This window comes from Anolis sagrei, chromosome 12 (assembly GCF_037176765.1).
Source record: "Anolis sagrei isolate rAnoSag1 chromosome 12, rAnoSag1.mat, whole genome shotgun sequence".
NCBI classification, from domain to species: Eukaryota; Metazoa; Chordata; class Lepidosauria; order Squamata; family Dactyloidae; genus Anolis; species Anolis sagrei.
The window spans coordinates 1,010,177-1,026,466 of NC_090032.1; the positions used below are offsets into that span (position 1 = coordinate 1,010,177).

Here is a 16,290-nt window from a genome sequence, read left to right on the forward strand (position 1 = left end):
GAAGACTGGAAAGCTGAGCACAAAGGAGGGAGGGAAGGAGGGTGACCGGGACACTTTAAAGGGTGTTTTGAAGGAAATATATTATATATGATCCCTTCCCACTTTCCAGTCCTTCTTTAAAGTGTCCCAGTTACCTCTCTTTCCCTCCCTCCTTCGTGCTCAGCTTTCTTCGCCTGCTGCAAAGAGTGTTTTGACGGAAATAGATTATACACGATCCCTTCCCACTTTCCGGTCCTTCTTTAAAGTGTCAGGTTACCCTCCTTCCCTCCCTCCTTCGTGCTCAGCTTTCTTCACTTGCTGCAAAGGGTGTTTTGAGGGAAATATATTATACACGATCCCTTCCCACTTTCTGGTCCTTCTTTAAAGTGTCCCAGTTACCGTCCTTCCCTCCCTCCTTTGTGCTCAGCTTTTCTTCACTTGCTGCAAATGGTGTTTTGAAGGAAATAAGGACTGTAAAGCTGAGCACGAAGGAGGGAGGGAAGGAGGGTAACCGGGACACTTTAAAGGGTAATTTGAAGGAAATATATTATATTTGATCCCTTCCCACTTTCTGGACTTTTTATAAAGCGTCCCGGTTACCCTCCTTCCCTCCCTCCTTCATGCTCAGCTTCCTTCCCTTGCTGCAAAGGGTGTTTTGAAGGAAATATATAATACATGATCCCTTCCCACTTTCCGGTCCTTCTTTAAAGTGTCCCGGTTACACTCTTTCCCTCCCTCCTTCGTGCTCAGCTTTTCTTCGCATGCTGCAAATGGTGTTTCGTAACAAACACAGTCTTTTGCAAGGCGCAGGTCTTTTATTTGAGGCTAATAGGGAAGGAATCCCCATACAGAGAAGGCATATATGTACTACGTATTGATTCCCCCGCTCTTTATTGGCCGCCCTGCTTGAAGAAGTCGTTGTAAGCCATGCAAAGGGCCGAGAGGAAGGCCGTGAACTCCTTGAAGTCGACCTCCTGGTCCTTGTTCTGGTCCAAGCTGCGCATCAGGACGTCGATGCCGCTCTCCTTCATGCGCTGCAGAAAATAATAATAATAATTATTATCATTATTATATTATATTATTATATATTATATTGTTATATTATGATTATTTATTATATTATTTTATTATATAATATATATTATTGTTATATTTTATTATATAATACACATTGCAATATTATTGTAATCTATGGCATTATTATTACAATTTTTAATTCTTATAATATATTATTATATTATCATATAATATGTTTTATATTATGATTTATTAGTATATATATATATATATATATTGTTAGTACGATTTTTAAATTCTTATTAATATAACTATTATATAATATATATTATTACATTATGATTAATTATTATATTATATTATTTTATAATACTATTATATTAATGATTATATTATTTTATTATATAATATGTATTATTATATTTTATTATATAATAAACATTACAATATTATTGTATAATATATATATATATATTATATTCTATGGCATTATTATGATTTTTAATTCTTATATATAATTCTTATATTTAATTCAATATATTATTTATTCTCATATAATATGTTTTATATTATGATTTATTAGTGTATTTTTATATATATATATATATATATATATTGTTAGTATGATTTTTAAATTCTTATTAATATAACTATTATATTATATTATTATGATTAATTATTATATTATATTATTTTATAATACTATTATATTAATTATTATATTATTTTATTATATAATATATATTATTATTATTAGATTTTATTATATAATAAACATTACAATATTATTGTAATCTATGGCATTATTATTACAATTTTTAATTCTTATAATATATTATTATATCATGATTTATTAGTGTATTATATATATTGTTAGTACGATTTTTAAATTCTTATTAATATAACTATTATATAATATATATTATTACATTATGATTAATTATTATATTATATTATTTTATAATACTATTATATTAATGATTATATTATTTTATTATATAATATGTATTATTATATTTTATTATATAATAAACATTACAATATTATTGTATAATATATATATATATATTATATTCTATGGCATTATTATGATTTTTAATTCTTATATATAATTCTTATATTTAATTCAATATATTATTTATTCTCATATAATATGTTTTATATTATGATTTATTAGTGTATTATATATATATATTATATATAGTTAGCATGATTTTTAAATTCTTATTAATATGACTATTATATTATATAATATATATTATTATGTTATGATTAATTATTATATTATATTATTTTATAATACCATTATATTGATTATTATATTATTTTATTATATAATATTAATTATTATATTATTTTATTATATAATATATATTATTATTATTATATTTTATTATATAATAAACATTACAATATTATTGTATAATATATATATATATTATATTCTATGGCATTATTGTGATTTTTAATTCTTATATATAATTCTTATATTTAATTCAATATATTATTTATTGTCATATAATATGTTTTATATTATGATTTATTAGTGTATTATATATATATATATTACATTGTTATTACAATGTTTAAATTATTGTTATAATAATTATATTATTATATAATATATATTATATTGTTATATTATGACTTATTGTTGTAATATTATCTATCTATCTATCTATCTATCTATCTATCTATATATATATATATATATATATTCTATTGTATTATTATTATTTTAAATTATGTCATCGTTGTTGTTGTTGTTTGTTGTTGTTGTTGTTGTTGTGTTGTCCCCCTGTAGGGGGTGTTGGGCGGTGCAGGGTCCGACCTCTCCCAGTTGCAGCTCCTTCTGGACCAGTTCCTTCAGCTCCTTCCTGCTGAGGGTCAAGGGGTTGCCTTCCTGGCCCGAATACCGGTGGAAAGTGAGGACCAGGCTGGCCAAGGCCTTCTCCAAGGGGCTCTCCATGGAGGGTCCTGCCAAAGAGAGGAGGAGACCTTGGGAGGACTGCAAATCCCACCGCAGTTCATGCTGGGCTCAAACCACATCAGGTTCTTGTGGGTTTTTTCGAGCTATAGAGCCATGTTCTAGAGGCATTCTCTCCTGACGTTTCGCCTGCATCTATGGCAAGCATCCTCAGAGGTGTGAGGTCTGTTGGAAGTAGGAAAATGGGTTTATATATCTGTGGAATGACCAGGGTGGGACAAAGGACTCTTGTCTGGTAGAGCTAGGTGTGAATGTTTCAACTGATCACCTTCATTAGCATTTGAAGGCCTGCCTGAGCCTGGGAAAATCTGTTCCTGGGAGGTGTTAATCTGTGCCTGGTTTTTTCCTCTCTGTTGTTTAGCTGTTGTAATTTTAGAGTTTTTTAATACTGGTAGCCAGATTTTGTTCATTTTCATGTTCTCTTCCTTTCTGTTGAGATTGTCCACTTGCTTCTTGTGGATTTCAATGGCTTCTCTGTGTAGTCTGACATGGTGGTTGTGAGAGTGGTCCAGCATTTCTGTGTTCTCAAATACGTTCGGACAGATACGCTGGACCGGAACCCTGTACGGTTCCGGTCCAGCGTATCTGTCCGAACGTATCTCCCTCTACGTCCCACCCCGGACCTTGAGATCATCTGGGGGGGGGCCCTGCTCTCGACCCCACCACTCTCACAAGTGAGGCTGGTGGGGACGAGGAGCAGGGCTTTCTCAGTGGTGGCTCCCCACCTGTGGAACTCACTCCCCAGGGAAATGTAGACTTGTCCACAGCTTGATGCGTGTCTGGGCAATGCTGCATTTGGTGGTCCCTATGTAGACTTGTCCACAGCTGCATGGTACACGGTACAAGAGGGATCCTCTCACCTCTGCAGGAGTCTCCCGTGTACCATGCAGCTGTGGACAAGTCTACATAGGGACCACCAAACGCAGCATTGCCCAGACACGCATCAAGGAACATGAAAGGCACGGCAGACTACTTCAGCCATAGCAGAGCACCTGATGAACCAACCTGGACACAGCATATTATCTGAGAACACAGAAATGCTGGACCACACCAACAACCACCATGTCAGGCTACACAGAGAAGCCACTGAAATACACAAGAAGCACGTGGACAATTTCAACAGAAAGGAAGAGACCATGAAAATGAACAAAATCTGGCTACCAGTATTAAAAAACTCTAAAATTATAACAGCTAAACAACAGAGAGGAAAAAACCAGGCACAGATTAACACCTCCCAGCAAGAGATTTTCCCAGGCTCAGGCAGGCCTTCAAATGCTAATGAAGGTGGTCAGTTGAACATTCACACCTAGCTCCAGCAGAGAAGAGCTCCTTGCCCCACCCCAGCCATTCCACAGATATATAAACCCATTGTCCTAATTCCAACAGACCTCACACCTCTGAGGATGCTTGCCATAGATGCAGGCGAAACGTCAGGAGAGAATGCCTCTAGAACATGGCTCTATAGCCCGAAAAAACCCACAAGAACCTAGTGATTCCAGCCATGAAAGCCTTCGACAATACATCAAACCACATCCATTGCAGCTCTGCAAAGAGTTGCTTTTGTGGCACCCATCCTTGCAAAGGGCTCTCATTGCCCAAAGGAAAGCGGAGGCACCCAGACCCACCCAGAGCCAATATTTGCACCAATAATAATAATTATTATTATGGTAACGATGAACTAATCAAGAGATGACAGGTGGGGTGTTTGCCCAAGGCAGAGGCAACGGCCAAGCGGACTTCTCGCTCCCAGAAAGAAGCATGCCCTCCCCATGCATGCACTATTGCTATATATTCACTATAATATTATAATTTTATTTATTTATCGTGCCAGGAGCAACCATATATCATATAAATAAATTATATATAATGTATATATAATATAATATTATAATATATGGGTTGTTGTAGGTTTTTCCGGGCTATATGGCCATGTATATAGCCCGGAAAAACCTACAACAACCCAGTGATTCCGGCCATGAAAGCCTTCGACAATACATTATAATATATATTATATATAAATTATATATATATAATAATATAATATTTTACATATATAATGTAAAATATTATAATATTATTTTACATCAATAATATAATATAATAGTAACTTACTACTCTTGTATTTCAAATAATAATAATAATAATGGTGATGATAACAATTATTATAATACTATAATATTATAATTTTATTTATCATGTCAGGAGCAACCATATATAATATAAATTATATATATATATATATATATATATATATATAATATTATAATATTATATATATATTAATTATATATATATATATATAATATATAATATTATAATATTTTACATATATAATGTAAAATATTATAATATTATTTTACATCAATAATATAATATAATATAATTATAATAGTGACTTACTACTCTTGTATTTCAAATAATAATAATAATAATGGTGATGATAGCAATTATTATAATAATGATGATACTATAATGTCATATTATTTTACATCAATATTATATTATAATATATAATAACATAATTATAATAGTGACTTACTACTCTTGTATTTCAAATAATAATAATAGTGATTATAACAATTACTATAATAATATAATAGTATAATAATATAAATATAATTATGTTATTATATTATAATATTATGATGGGGATAATATAATACTATAATAATAATATAAATATAATAATGTTATTATATTATTTTACATTCATATTTTATTAATTATATTAATATTACATTAATATTATATTATTATATTTCATTATATGATAATGAGAATAATGATGATAATAATAATGAAAATGATGATGATGATGATGATTAATAATAATAATAGTTGATGATGACATTATTATTTTTGCACAGGTTTCTGCATGTCTATGGGAAAGGCATCCTCCCTCTTGGCTTGCAAAGCGTCCTTTGGTGGGAAAGGGTTTGGCAGGCAAACATTTGCAAAGCATCCTTGCAAACATTGCAGCAAAGCGGAATTGTTTGCAATGTCTGCAATTATTTGCAATTAAGGACTGGGAGCTGAGAAAGGAGGGATGGGCCTTCCCTTTGTGGAAACACCTGCCTTCCCGCCGCCGCTGGGCAAACCAAGGCTGCCAGCCAATTTATACAATATATCATCCCTATCATATAATATCTATATTAGGATATATAATATAATGCGTTGAAAGGAAGCTTGGGAAGAAGGGCCCTTGATCATTGGGGTGACCCTTGATTGGGAAGAGCGCAAAGAAGAGCGCGCATGGGACGAACGACATGGAAGAGAATGATTATTATTTAATATGATATCATTTAATTGGTCAACCAATTATGAATGTGTCCACCTGAGAGTGGGTGACCGGGACAGAATAGGGATTCTGTTAGTGTACCGTCCACCCCACTGCACTACAGTCTCCCTACCTGAGCTAGCCGGGGTGGTCTCGAGCCTGGCATTGGAGTCCCAACAGCTTCTTGTGCTGGGGAACGATTATTATTTAATTTGATATCATTTAATTGGTCATGTCCTAAGCGTAGGACTTGCTGCTGCTGGCACCAGGAAGGAAGGAAGGAAGGAAGGAAGGAAGGGATAAAGAAAAGAACGAGAGAAAGAACCAACCAAGATCCGGAGGGCGGGGAAGCAAGGCGGGGTTGCAGTGGTCTATAGGGATTCCATCTCCCTGACCAGGAGCCCCATCCTGCGGTCAACCAATTTTGAATGTGTCCACCTGAGGGTGGGTGACCGGGACAGAATAGGGATTCTGTTAGTGTACCGTCCACCCCGCTGCACTACAGTCTCCCTACCTGAGCTAGCGGGGGTGGTCTCAAGCCTGCCGTTGGAGTCCCAACGGCTTCTTGTGCTGGGGAACGATTATTATTTAATATGATATCATTTAATTGGTCACGTCCTAAGCATTGGACTTGCTGCTGCTGGCACCAGGAAGGAAGGAAGAAAGGAAGGAAGGAAGGAAGGGATAAAGAAAAGAACGAGAGAAAGAACCAACCAAGATCCGGAGGGCGGGGAGGCAAGGCGGGGTTGCAGTGGTCTATAGGTATTCCATCTCCCTGACCAGGAGCCCCATCCCGCGGTCAACCAATTTTGAATGTGTCCACCTGAGGGTGGGTGACCGGGACAGAATAGGGATTCTGTTAGTGTACCGTCCACCCCACTGCACTACAGTCTCCCTACCTGAGCTAGCAGGGGTGGTCTCGAGCCTGGCGTTAGAGTCCCAACGGCTTCTTGTGCTGGGGAACAATTATTATTTAATATGATATCATTTAATTGGTCACATCCTGAGCTTAGGATTTGCTGCTGCTGGCACCAGGAAGGAAGGAAGGAAGAAAGGAAGGAAGGGATAAAGAAAAGAACGAGAGAAAGAACCAACCAAGATCCGGAGGGCGGGGAGGCAGGGTTGCAGTGGTCTATAGGGATTCCATCTCCCTGACAAGGAGCCCCATCCTGCAATCAACCAATTTTGAATGTGTCCACCTGAGGGTGGGTAACCGGGACAGAATAGGGATTCTGTTAGTGTACCGTCCACCCCGCTGCACTACAGTCTCCCTACCTGAGCTAGCCGGGGTGGTCTCGAGCCTGGCGTTGGAGTCCCAACGGCTTCTTGTGCTGGGGAGCGATTATTATTTAATATGATATCATTTAATTGGTTACATCCTAAGCATTGGACTTGCTGCTGCTGGCACCAGGAAGGAAGGAAGAAAGGAAGGGATAAAGAAAAGAACGAGAGAAAGAACCAACCAAGATCCGGAGGGCGGGGAGGCAAGGCGGGGTTGCAGTGGTCTATAGGGATTCCATCTCCCTGACCAGGAGCCCCATCCCGCGGTCAACCAATTTTGAATGTGTCCACCTGAGGGTGGGCGACCGGGACAGAATAGGAATTCTGTTAGTGTACCGTCCACCCCGCTGCACTACAGTCTCCCTACCTGAGCTAGCCGGGGTGGTCTCGAGCCTGGCGTTGGAGTCCCAACAGCTTCTTGTGCTGGGGAACGATTATTATTTAATATGATACTATTTAATTGGTTACATCCTAAGCATTGGACTTGCTGCTGCTGGCAACAGGAAGGAAGGAAGAAGGGAAGGAAGGGATAAAGAAAAGAACGAGAGAAAGAATCAACCAAGATCCGGAGGGCGGGGAGGCGGGGTTGCAGGGTTGCAGTGGTCTATAGGGATTCCATCTCCCTGACCAGGAGCCCCATTCCGCGGTCAAACAATTTTGAATGTGTCCACCTGAGGGTGGGTGACCGGGACAGAATAGGAATTCTGTTAGTGTACCGTCCACCCCGCTGCACTACAGTCTCCCTACCTGAGCTAGCCGGGGTGGTCTCGAGCCTGGCGTTGGAGTCCCAACAGCTTCTTGTGCTGGGGAACGATTATTATTTAATATGATATCATTTAATTGGTTACATCCTAAGCATTGGACTTGCTGCTGCTGGCACCAGGAAGGAAGGAAGAAGGGAAGGAAGGGATAAAGAAAAGAACGAGAGAAAGAATCAACCAAGATCCGGAGGGTGGGGAGGCGGGGTTGCAGTGGTCTATAGGGATTCCATCTCCCTGACTAGGAGCCCCATCCCACAGTCAACCAATTTTGAATGTGTCCATCTGAGGGTGGGTGACCGGGACAGAATAGGGATTCTGTTAGTGTACCATCCACCCCACTGCACTACAGTCTCCCTACCTGAGCTAGCGGGGGTGGTCTCGAGCCTGGCGTTGGAGTCCCAATGGCTTCTTGTGCTGGGGGACTTCAATGTCCATGCTGAAGCTACCCTATCAGGAGTGGCTCAGGACTTCAGGTCAGCCATGGCAGCCATGGGGCTGTCCCAACGGGTATCTGACCCCACTCACAGTGCAGGACACACATTGGATTTCGTTTTCTGCCAGGGATGGGAGGAAGGTGGTGGTGTTGAGGAGTCAACCATCTCTCCGTTGCCATGGACTGACCACTACGTGGTCAGATTTAGACTTACGGCAACCCCTAACTTTTACAGGGGTGGAGGACCCATTAAGTTGGTCTGCCCCAGGAGACTTATGGATCCGGATGGATTCCTGACGGCTCTTGGGGTGTTTCCCGCCACCTCGGTAAGTTTTTTTTTGGTTGTGTCAGGAGTGACTCCTGGTGTGAGAGAATTGGCCATCTGCAAGGATGTTGCCCGGGGGATGCCTGGATGATTTGATGTTTTTATCATCCTTGTGGGAGGCTTCTCTCATGTACCCGCATGAGGAGCTGGAGCTGATAGAGGGAGCTCATCCGCCTCTCCCTGGATTCGAACCTGCGACCTGTCGGTCTTCAGTTCTGCCGGCACAGGGGTTTAAACCACTGCGCCACAGTGATCCTGTTGATGCTCTGGTCACTCTCTGGAATGGGGAGATGACTAGGGCAATAGACACAATTGCCCCGGAGCGTCCCCTCTCAAGTAGCCGAGCTAAACCAGCTCCTTGGTTCAACAAGGAGCTGGCAGCGATGAAGCGAAGGAAGAGGGAACTAGAGAGCGTGTGGTGTTCAGATCCGAGCGAGCCAAATCGAACACGGTCTTTTTAAGGACATATGCCGCGGCAATAAAGGCCGCAAAGAAATCTTTCTTTGTGTCCAATATTGCGTCTGCAAAGAACCGTCTGGTTGAGCTGTTTCGAGTTGTCAGAGGCCTTTTAAATCCCACCACCCAGGATGCGAGCCCTGGCAACTCGGCAGCTTGCTGTGAAGCTTTTGCTCGGTTCTTCGTGGACAAAGTCGCTTTGATCCGTTCCGGTCTGGACACCATGTTAACGGCAGTCTCTGAGGATGTAACATGAGCACCTGCTTGTCCGGTTTTGATGGATTCATTTCAATTGGTGAAACCCGAGGATGTGGACAAGATACGTGGAGGAATGAGAGCAACCACATGCATCATAGGCCCCTGCCCATTCTGGCTTTTGAAGGAAGCCAGAGCGGGATTGGAGGTAGAAAAGGAAAGAAAGAAGGTAGAAGGGATGGAGGAGGCAGGGAAGGAAGGAAGGAAGGAAGGAAGGAAGGAAGGAAGGAGGGAGGGAGGGAGGGAGGGAGAGAGGGAGGGAGGGAGGGAGGGAGGGAGGGAGGGAAGGAAGGAAGGAAGGAAGAGAAGGAATGAGGGAAAGAACGAGAGAAGGAAAGAGGGATGGAGAAGGAAGGGAAGGAAGGAAGGAAGGAAGGAAGGAGGGAGGGAGGGAGGGAGGGAGGGAGGGAGGGAGGGAAGGAAGGAAGGAAGGAAGGAAGGAAGGAAGGAAGGAAGAGAAGGAATGAGGGAAAGAACGAGAGAAGGAAAGAGGGATGGAGAAGGTAGGGAAGGAAGGAAGGAAGGAAGAGAAAGAAGGAATGAGGGAAAGAACGAGAGAAGGAAAGAGGGATGGAGGAGGTAGGAAAGAAAGGAAGGAAGGAAGGAAGGAAGGAAGGAAGGAGGGAGGGAGAGAGGGAGGGAGGGAGGGAGGGAAGGAAGGAAGGAAGGAAGGAAGGAAGGAGGGAGGGAGGGAGGGAGGGAGGGAGGGAAGGAAGGAAGGAAGGAAGGAAGGAAGGAAGGAAGAGAAGGAATGAGGGAAAGAACGAGAGAAGGAAAGAGGGATGGAGAAGGAAGGGAAGGAAGGAAGGAAGGAAGGAAGAGAAAGAAGGAATGAGGGAAAGAACGAGAGAAGGAAAGAGGGATGGAGGAGGTAGGAAAGAAAGGAAGGAAGGAAGGAAGGAAGGAAGGAAGGAAGGAAGGAAGGAGGGAGGGAGGGAGGGAGGGAGGGAGAGAGGGAGGGAGGGAGGGAGGGAGGGAAGGAAGGAAGGAAGGAAGGAAGGAAGGAAGGAAGAGAAGGAATGAGGGAAAGAACGAGAGAAGGAAAGAGGGATGGAGAAGGAAGGGAAGGAAGGAAGGAAGGAAGAGAAAGAAGGAATGAGGGAAAGAACGAGAGAAGGAAAGAGGGATGGAGGAGGTAGGAAAGAAAGGAAGGAAGGAAGGAAGGAAGGAAGGAGGGAGGGAGGGAGGGAGGGAGGGAGGGAGGGAAGGAAGGAAGGAAGGAAGGAAGGAAGGAAGGAAGGAAGGAAGAGAAGGAATGAGGGAAAGAACGAGAGAAGGAAAGAGGGATGGAGAAGGTAGGGAAGGAAGGAAGGAAGAGAAAGAAGGAATGAGGGAAAGAACGAGAGAAGGAAAGAGGGATGGAGGAGGTAGGAAAGAAAGGAAGGAAGGAAGGAAGGAAGGAAGGAAGGGAGGAAGGAAAGAGAAGGAATGAGGGAAAGAACGAGAGAAGGAAAGAGGGATGGAGGAGGTAGGAAAGAAAGGAAGGAAGGAAGGAAGGAAGGAAGGAAAGAGAAGGAATGAGGGAAAGAACGAGAGAAGGAAAGAGGGATGGAGGAGGTAGGAAACAAAGGAAGGAAAGAAAGAAAGAAAGAAAGAAAGAAGGAGGGAAAGAAGGAGGGGAAGTAAAAGGAGGGGAAGGAACAAAAAAAGAGGGAGGGAAGGAGGGATGCAGAAAAGGAAAGAAAGAGAAGGAAGGAGGGAAGAAGAGGAGGAAAGGGAAGAAAGGAAAAAGATGGAAGGACGGGTGGAGGAGGTGGGGAATGAAGGAAGGAAGGAAGGAAGGAAGGAATAGGAAAGGGGAGGGGGAGGAGGAAGAAAGGAAGAAAGAAAGAAAGGGAAAGGAGATGAAAGGAGGGATGAAAAAGGTGGGAAAGAAGCAAACCAAACAAGCCGGGTTTGTTGCCAAGGGCGAGGAGGCCATGACTCAATTGGCAAATAGGGGTTTGCAAAGGGCTGGGTGGCATTCACAGAGCTATTTCCTTGGGAATTGTAGTTCCCCCAAGGCCAGTTGGCTTTTGCTGTAGGAATGTGTACAGTTTGGGCACCTCATTCCCTCCTAATTCAATGCAATGGGTTCCTGGGAGTTGTAGTTTCCCCAAGATCTCTGCTAATTCAATGCAATTGGGGTTCTGGAAGTTGTAGTTTTCCCAAGGTCAGTTAAGCCTCCTTCACTTATAGGAATGTGTGCAGTTTGAGAACCCTTTACCTTGCTAATTCAATCCAATGGGGTACTGGGAGTTGTAGTTTCCCCAAGATCTCTTCTAAGTCAATGCAATGGGACTCTGGAAGTTGTAGTTTTCCCAAGATTGGTTAAGCCTCCTTCACTTGTAGGAATGTGTGGAGTTTGAGCACCACTTATTTTGCTAATTCAATGCAATGGGGTCCTGAGAGTTGTAGTTTCCCCAAGATCTCTGCTAATTCAATGCAACGGGGTCCTGGGAGTTGTAGTTTCCCAAGATCTCTGCTAATTCAATGCAATGGGGTACTGGGAGTCGTAGTTTCCCCAAGATTTATTATAATTCAACGCAATGGGGTTCTGGGAGTGGTAGTTTCCCCAAGATCTCTGCTAATTCAATGCAATTAGGGTTCTGGAAATTGTAGTTTTCCCAAGGTCGGTTCAGCCTCCTTCACTTGTAGGAATGCATGCAATTCTGGCGCTTCTTTCCCTGCTAATTCAATGCGAGGGAGTCCTGGGAGTTGTAGTTTCCCTAAGGTCTCTGCTAATTCAATGCAATGGGGTCCTGAGAGTTTTAGTTTCCACGAGGTCACTTCAGCATCCTTCGTTTTTAGGAATGCATGCAATTCTGGCACTTCTTTCCCTGCTAATTCAATGCGAGGGGGTCCTGGGAGTTGTAGTTTCCCCAAGAACTCTGCTAACTCAATGCGAGGGGGTCCTGGGAGTTGTAGTTTCCCTTCTTCAGGCAAAAAAAAGAAGACCTTTGCCGTGCTACAAATCCCATGTACCCCTTGCAAGCGATGGTGACCACAGCGGCCCAACCGCATTTGTTCTCCAGGGAAGAAGCCCTTATGAAAACTACAACTCCCATCATAGGGAGGCTTTCGAAACATGCACCAAAAAAACCTATGCACAGTGCAGGCCCAGGCAAGAAGAGGAATGCATTTGGCAAGGCACGGACCGATTGTTTGTTTGTTTGTTTGTTTTGAAATATATAAATATATATCGAAAGAGGGTCAATATGAGAGGAAATCTACTCACCGGATGATCTGTTGGATGCAAATGGAAAGGGCCAAGCAGGAAAGCAAAAGCTAAGTGTTGTTTTGCATTCTGTTTTGCATTATCTCCCAAAGAGAAGACCCCAAAGGATTGATGGATTGATGACGCCTCCAAGGGCCAAAGGGAGATCGTTAGACGCTCCTAATTGGTCATTCCCTAATTGGTTCCATCATTAAAAAGAAGTTTATAAAACTTTCAAAAGTTTGTCTTTTCAGGAGGGACATCCTGCAGCATCTTATTATATAATATAATATTATATTTATTATAATCATATTATAATATATTGTAACTATATTTATTAGTAAATTATTATATTTATTTTATGTTATATTATTATATATTATATTGTAAGAATAAATAATCATAATTGTATATCATGTATTATTAATATTTTTATTATTATATATTATATTATTATATAATAATATATAGCATATTATTATATTATATTTATTATAATTATATTGTAATATATTGTAACTGTATTTATTATTAGATTATTATATTTATTATTATATGTTATATAAATAATCATAATTGTATATCATGTATTATTAATATTTTATTATTATATTATATTATATTTATTATAATTATATTGTAGTATATTGTGACTATATTTATTATTCAATTATTATATTCATTATTATATTTATTATTATGTTATATAAATAATCATAATTGTATATCATGTATTAATAATATTTTTATTATTATATATTATATTATATTATTATATAATAATATATAGCATATTATTATATTATATTTATTATAAATATATTGTAATATATTGTAACTGTATTTATTATTAGATTATTATATTTATTATTATATTATTATATATTATATTGTAAGAATAAATAATCAAAATTATATATCATGTATTATTTATATTTTTATTATTATATTATTATATTATATTATATTATATTATAATATATAGCATATTATTATAATATAATATAATTATATAATTATATTGTAATATATTGTAACTGTATTTATTATTAAATTATTATATTTATTAGTATGTTTTATTATTATATATTATATTACATTGTAAGAATAAATAATCAAAATTGTATAGAATTATTAATAATATTTTTATTATATTATATTTATTATATTATAATATTATATATAATAATATATAGCATATTATTATATTATATTTCTTATAATTATATTGTAATATATTGTAACTGTATTTATTATTAAATTATTATATTTATTATTATGTTATATTATTATATATTATATTGTAAGAATAAATAATCATAATAATTGTATATCATGTATTATTAATATTTTATTATTATATTATATTTATTATAATTATATTGTAATATATTGTGACTATATTTATTATTCAATTATTATATTCATTATTATGTTATATTATTATATGTTATATAAATAATCATAATTGTATATCATGTATTATTAATATTTTATTATTATATATTATATTATATTATTATATAATAATATATAGCATATTATTATATTATATTTATTATAATTATATTGTAATATATTGTAACTATATTTATTATTAAATTATTGTATTTATTTTTATGTTATATTATTATATATTATATTGTAAGAATAAATAATCATAATTGTATATCATGTATTATTAATATTTTATTATTATATTGTATTATATTTATTATAATTATATTGTAATATATTGTGACTATATTTATTATTCAATTATTATATTCATTATTATATTTATTATTATATGTTATATAAATAATCATAATTGTATATCATGTATTATTAATATTTTTATTATTATATATTATATTATATTATATTATATTATATTATATTATATTATATTATATTATATTATATTATTATATAATAATATATAGCATATTACTATATTATATTTATTATAATTATATTGTAATATATTGTAACTGTATTTATTATTAGATATTATATTTATTATTATGTTATATTATTATATATTATATTATGTTGTAAGAATAAATAATTAAAATTGTATAGAATTATTAATAATATTTTTATTATTATATTACATTAATTATAATATAATATAATATTATATAATAATATATAACATATTATTATATTATATTATATTTATTATAATTATATTGTAATATATTGTAACTTTATTTATTATTAAATTATTATATTATATTATATTATATTATATTATATTATATTATATTGTAAGAATAAGTAATCAAAATTGTATAGAAATTTTAATAATATTTTTATTATTATATTATATTATAATAACATATAGCACATTATTATGTTATATTAATTATAATTATATTATAATATATTGTAACTATATTTATTATTAAATTATTATTATTATGTTATATTATTATATGTTATATAAATAATCATAATTGTATATAATGTATTATTAATATTTTTATTATTATATTATATTTATTAGTGTATTATATTATTATATTATTCTTATATTATATATCATTATATAATAGGTGTGTGCGTATATATATATATATGATATATATGTGTGTGTATATATATTGTAATATATGCATATAAGTAAAATAGGTGTTTATGACATAATAAATAATATCTTTTATATCTGTGTGTATAGAAAATAATATATGTATAATATATAATATATATAATAGGTGTATAAAATGTAATATATATTATAATATATAAGTGTATATTATATATATTTGTGTGTGTGTGTAATACATATTGTCATGTATTTGTGTATATATCTAAAGTAGGGGTGTATAGTATAATATATATTATAATATATGTCTGTATATAATATATAATATATTTTATATCTCTGTGTATAGAAAATATGTGTATAATATATAATATATAGCAATGTATAATATAATAGGTGTATATAATGTAATATATGTTATATCAGTGTATATTATGTGTGTGTGTGTGTGTATAATAATATATAATATATTTTATGTCTCTGTATATAGGAAATATATATGTATAATCTATAATATGTAGTAATATATAATATAATAGGTGTGTATAGTATAATATATATTATAATATATGTATGTATATAATAATATATAATATATTCTATATCTCTGTGTATAGAAAATATATGTGTATAATATATAATATATAGTAATGTATAATATAATAGGTGTATATAATGTAATATATGTTATATCAGTGTATATTATGTGTGTGTGTGTATATAATAATATATAATATATTTTATGTCTCTGTGTATAGGAAATATATATGTATAATCGATAATATGTAGTAAT

The 16,290-nt window shown here is 35.6% G+C and overlaps 1 protein-coding gene across 1 annotated transcript; it reads right to left on the reverse strand.

The window, feature by feature from the left end:
• Positions 1-790: 790 nt before the first annotated feature.
• On the reverse strand, positions 791-13,049 carry LOC132764112 (protein S100-A5-like). The gene is made up of 3 exons (XM_060757955.2): positions 12,989-13,049; positions 2,828-2,973; positions 791-1,013 (listed from the first exon to the last, which is right to left on the reverse strand). The coding sequence occupies exons 2-3, from the start codon at positions 2,963-2,965 to the stop codon at positions 870-872; spliced, it is 282 nt and encodes a 93-aa protein (XP_060613938.2). The 5' UTR covers positions 2,966-2,973; positions 12,989-13,049; the 3' UTR covers positions 791-869.
• Positions 13,050-16,290: the final 3,241 nt, after the last annotated feature.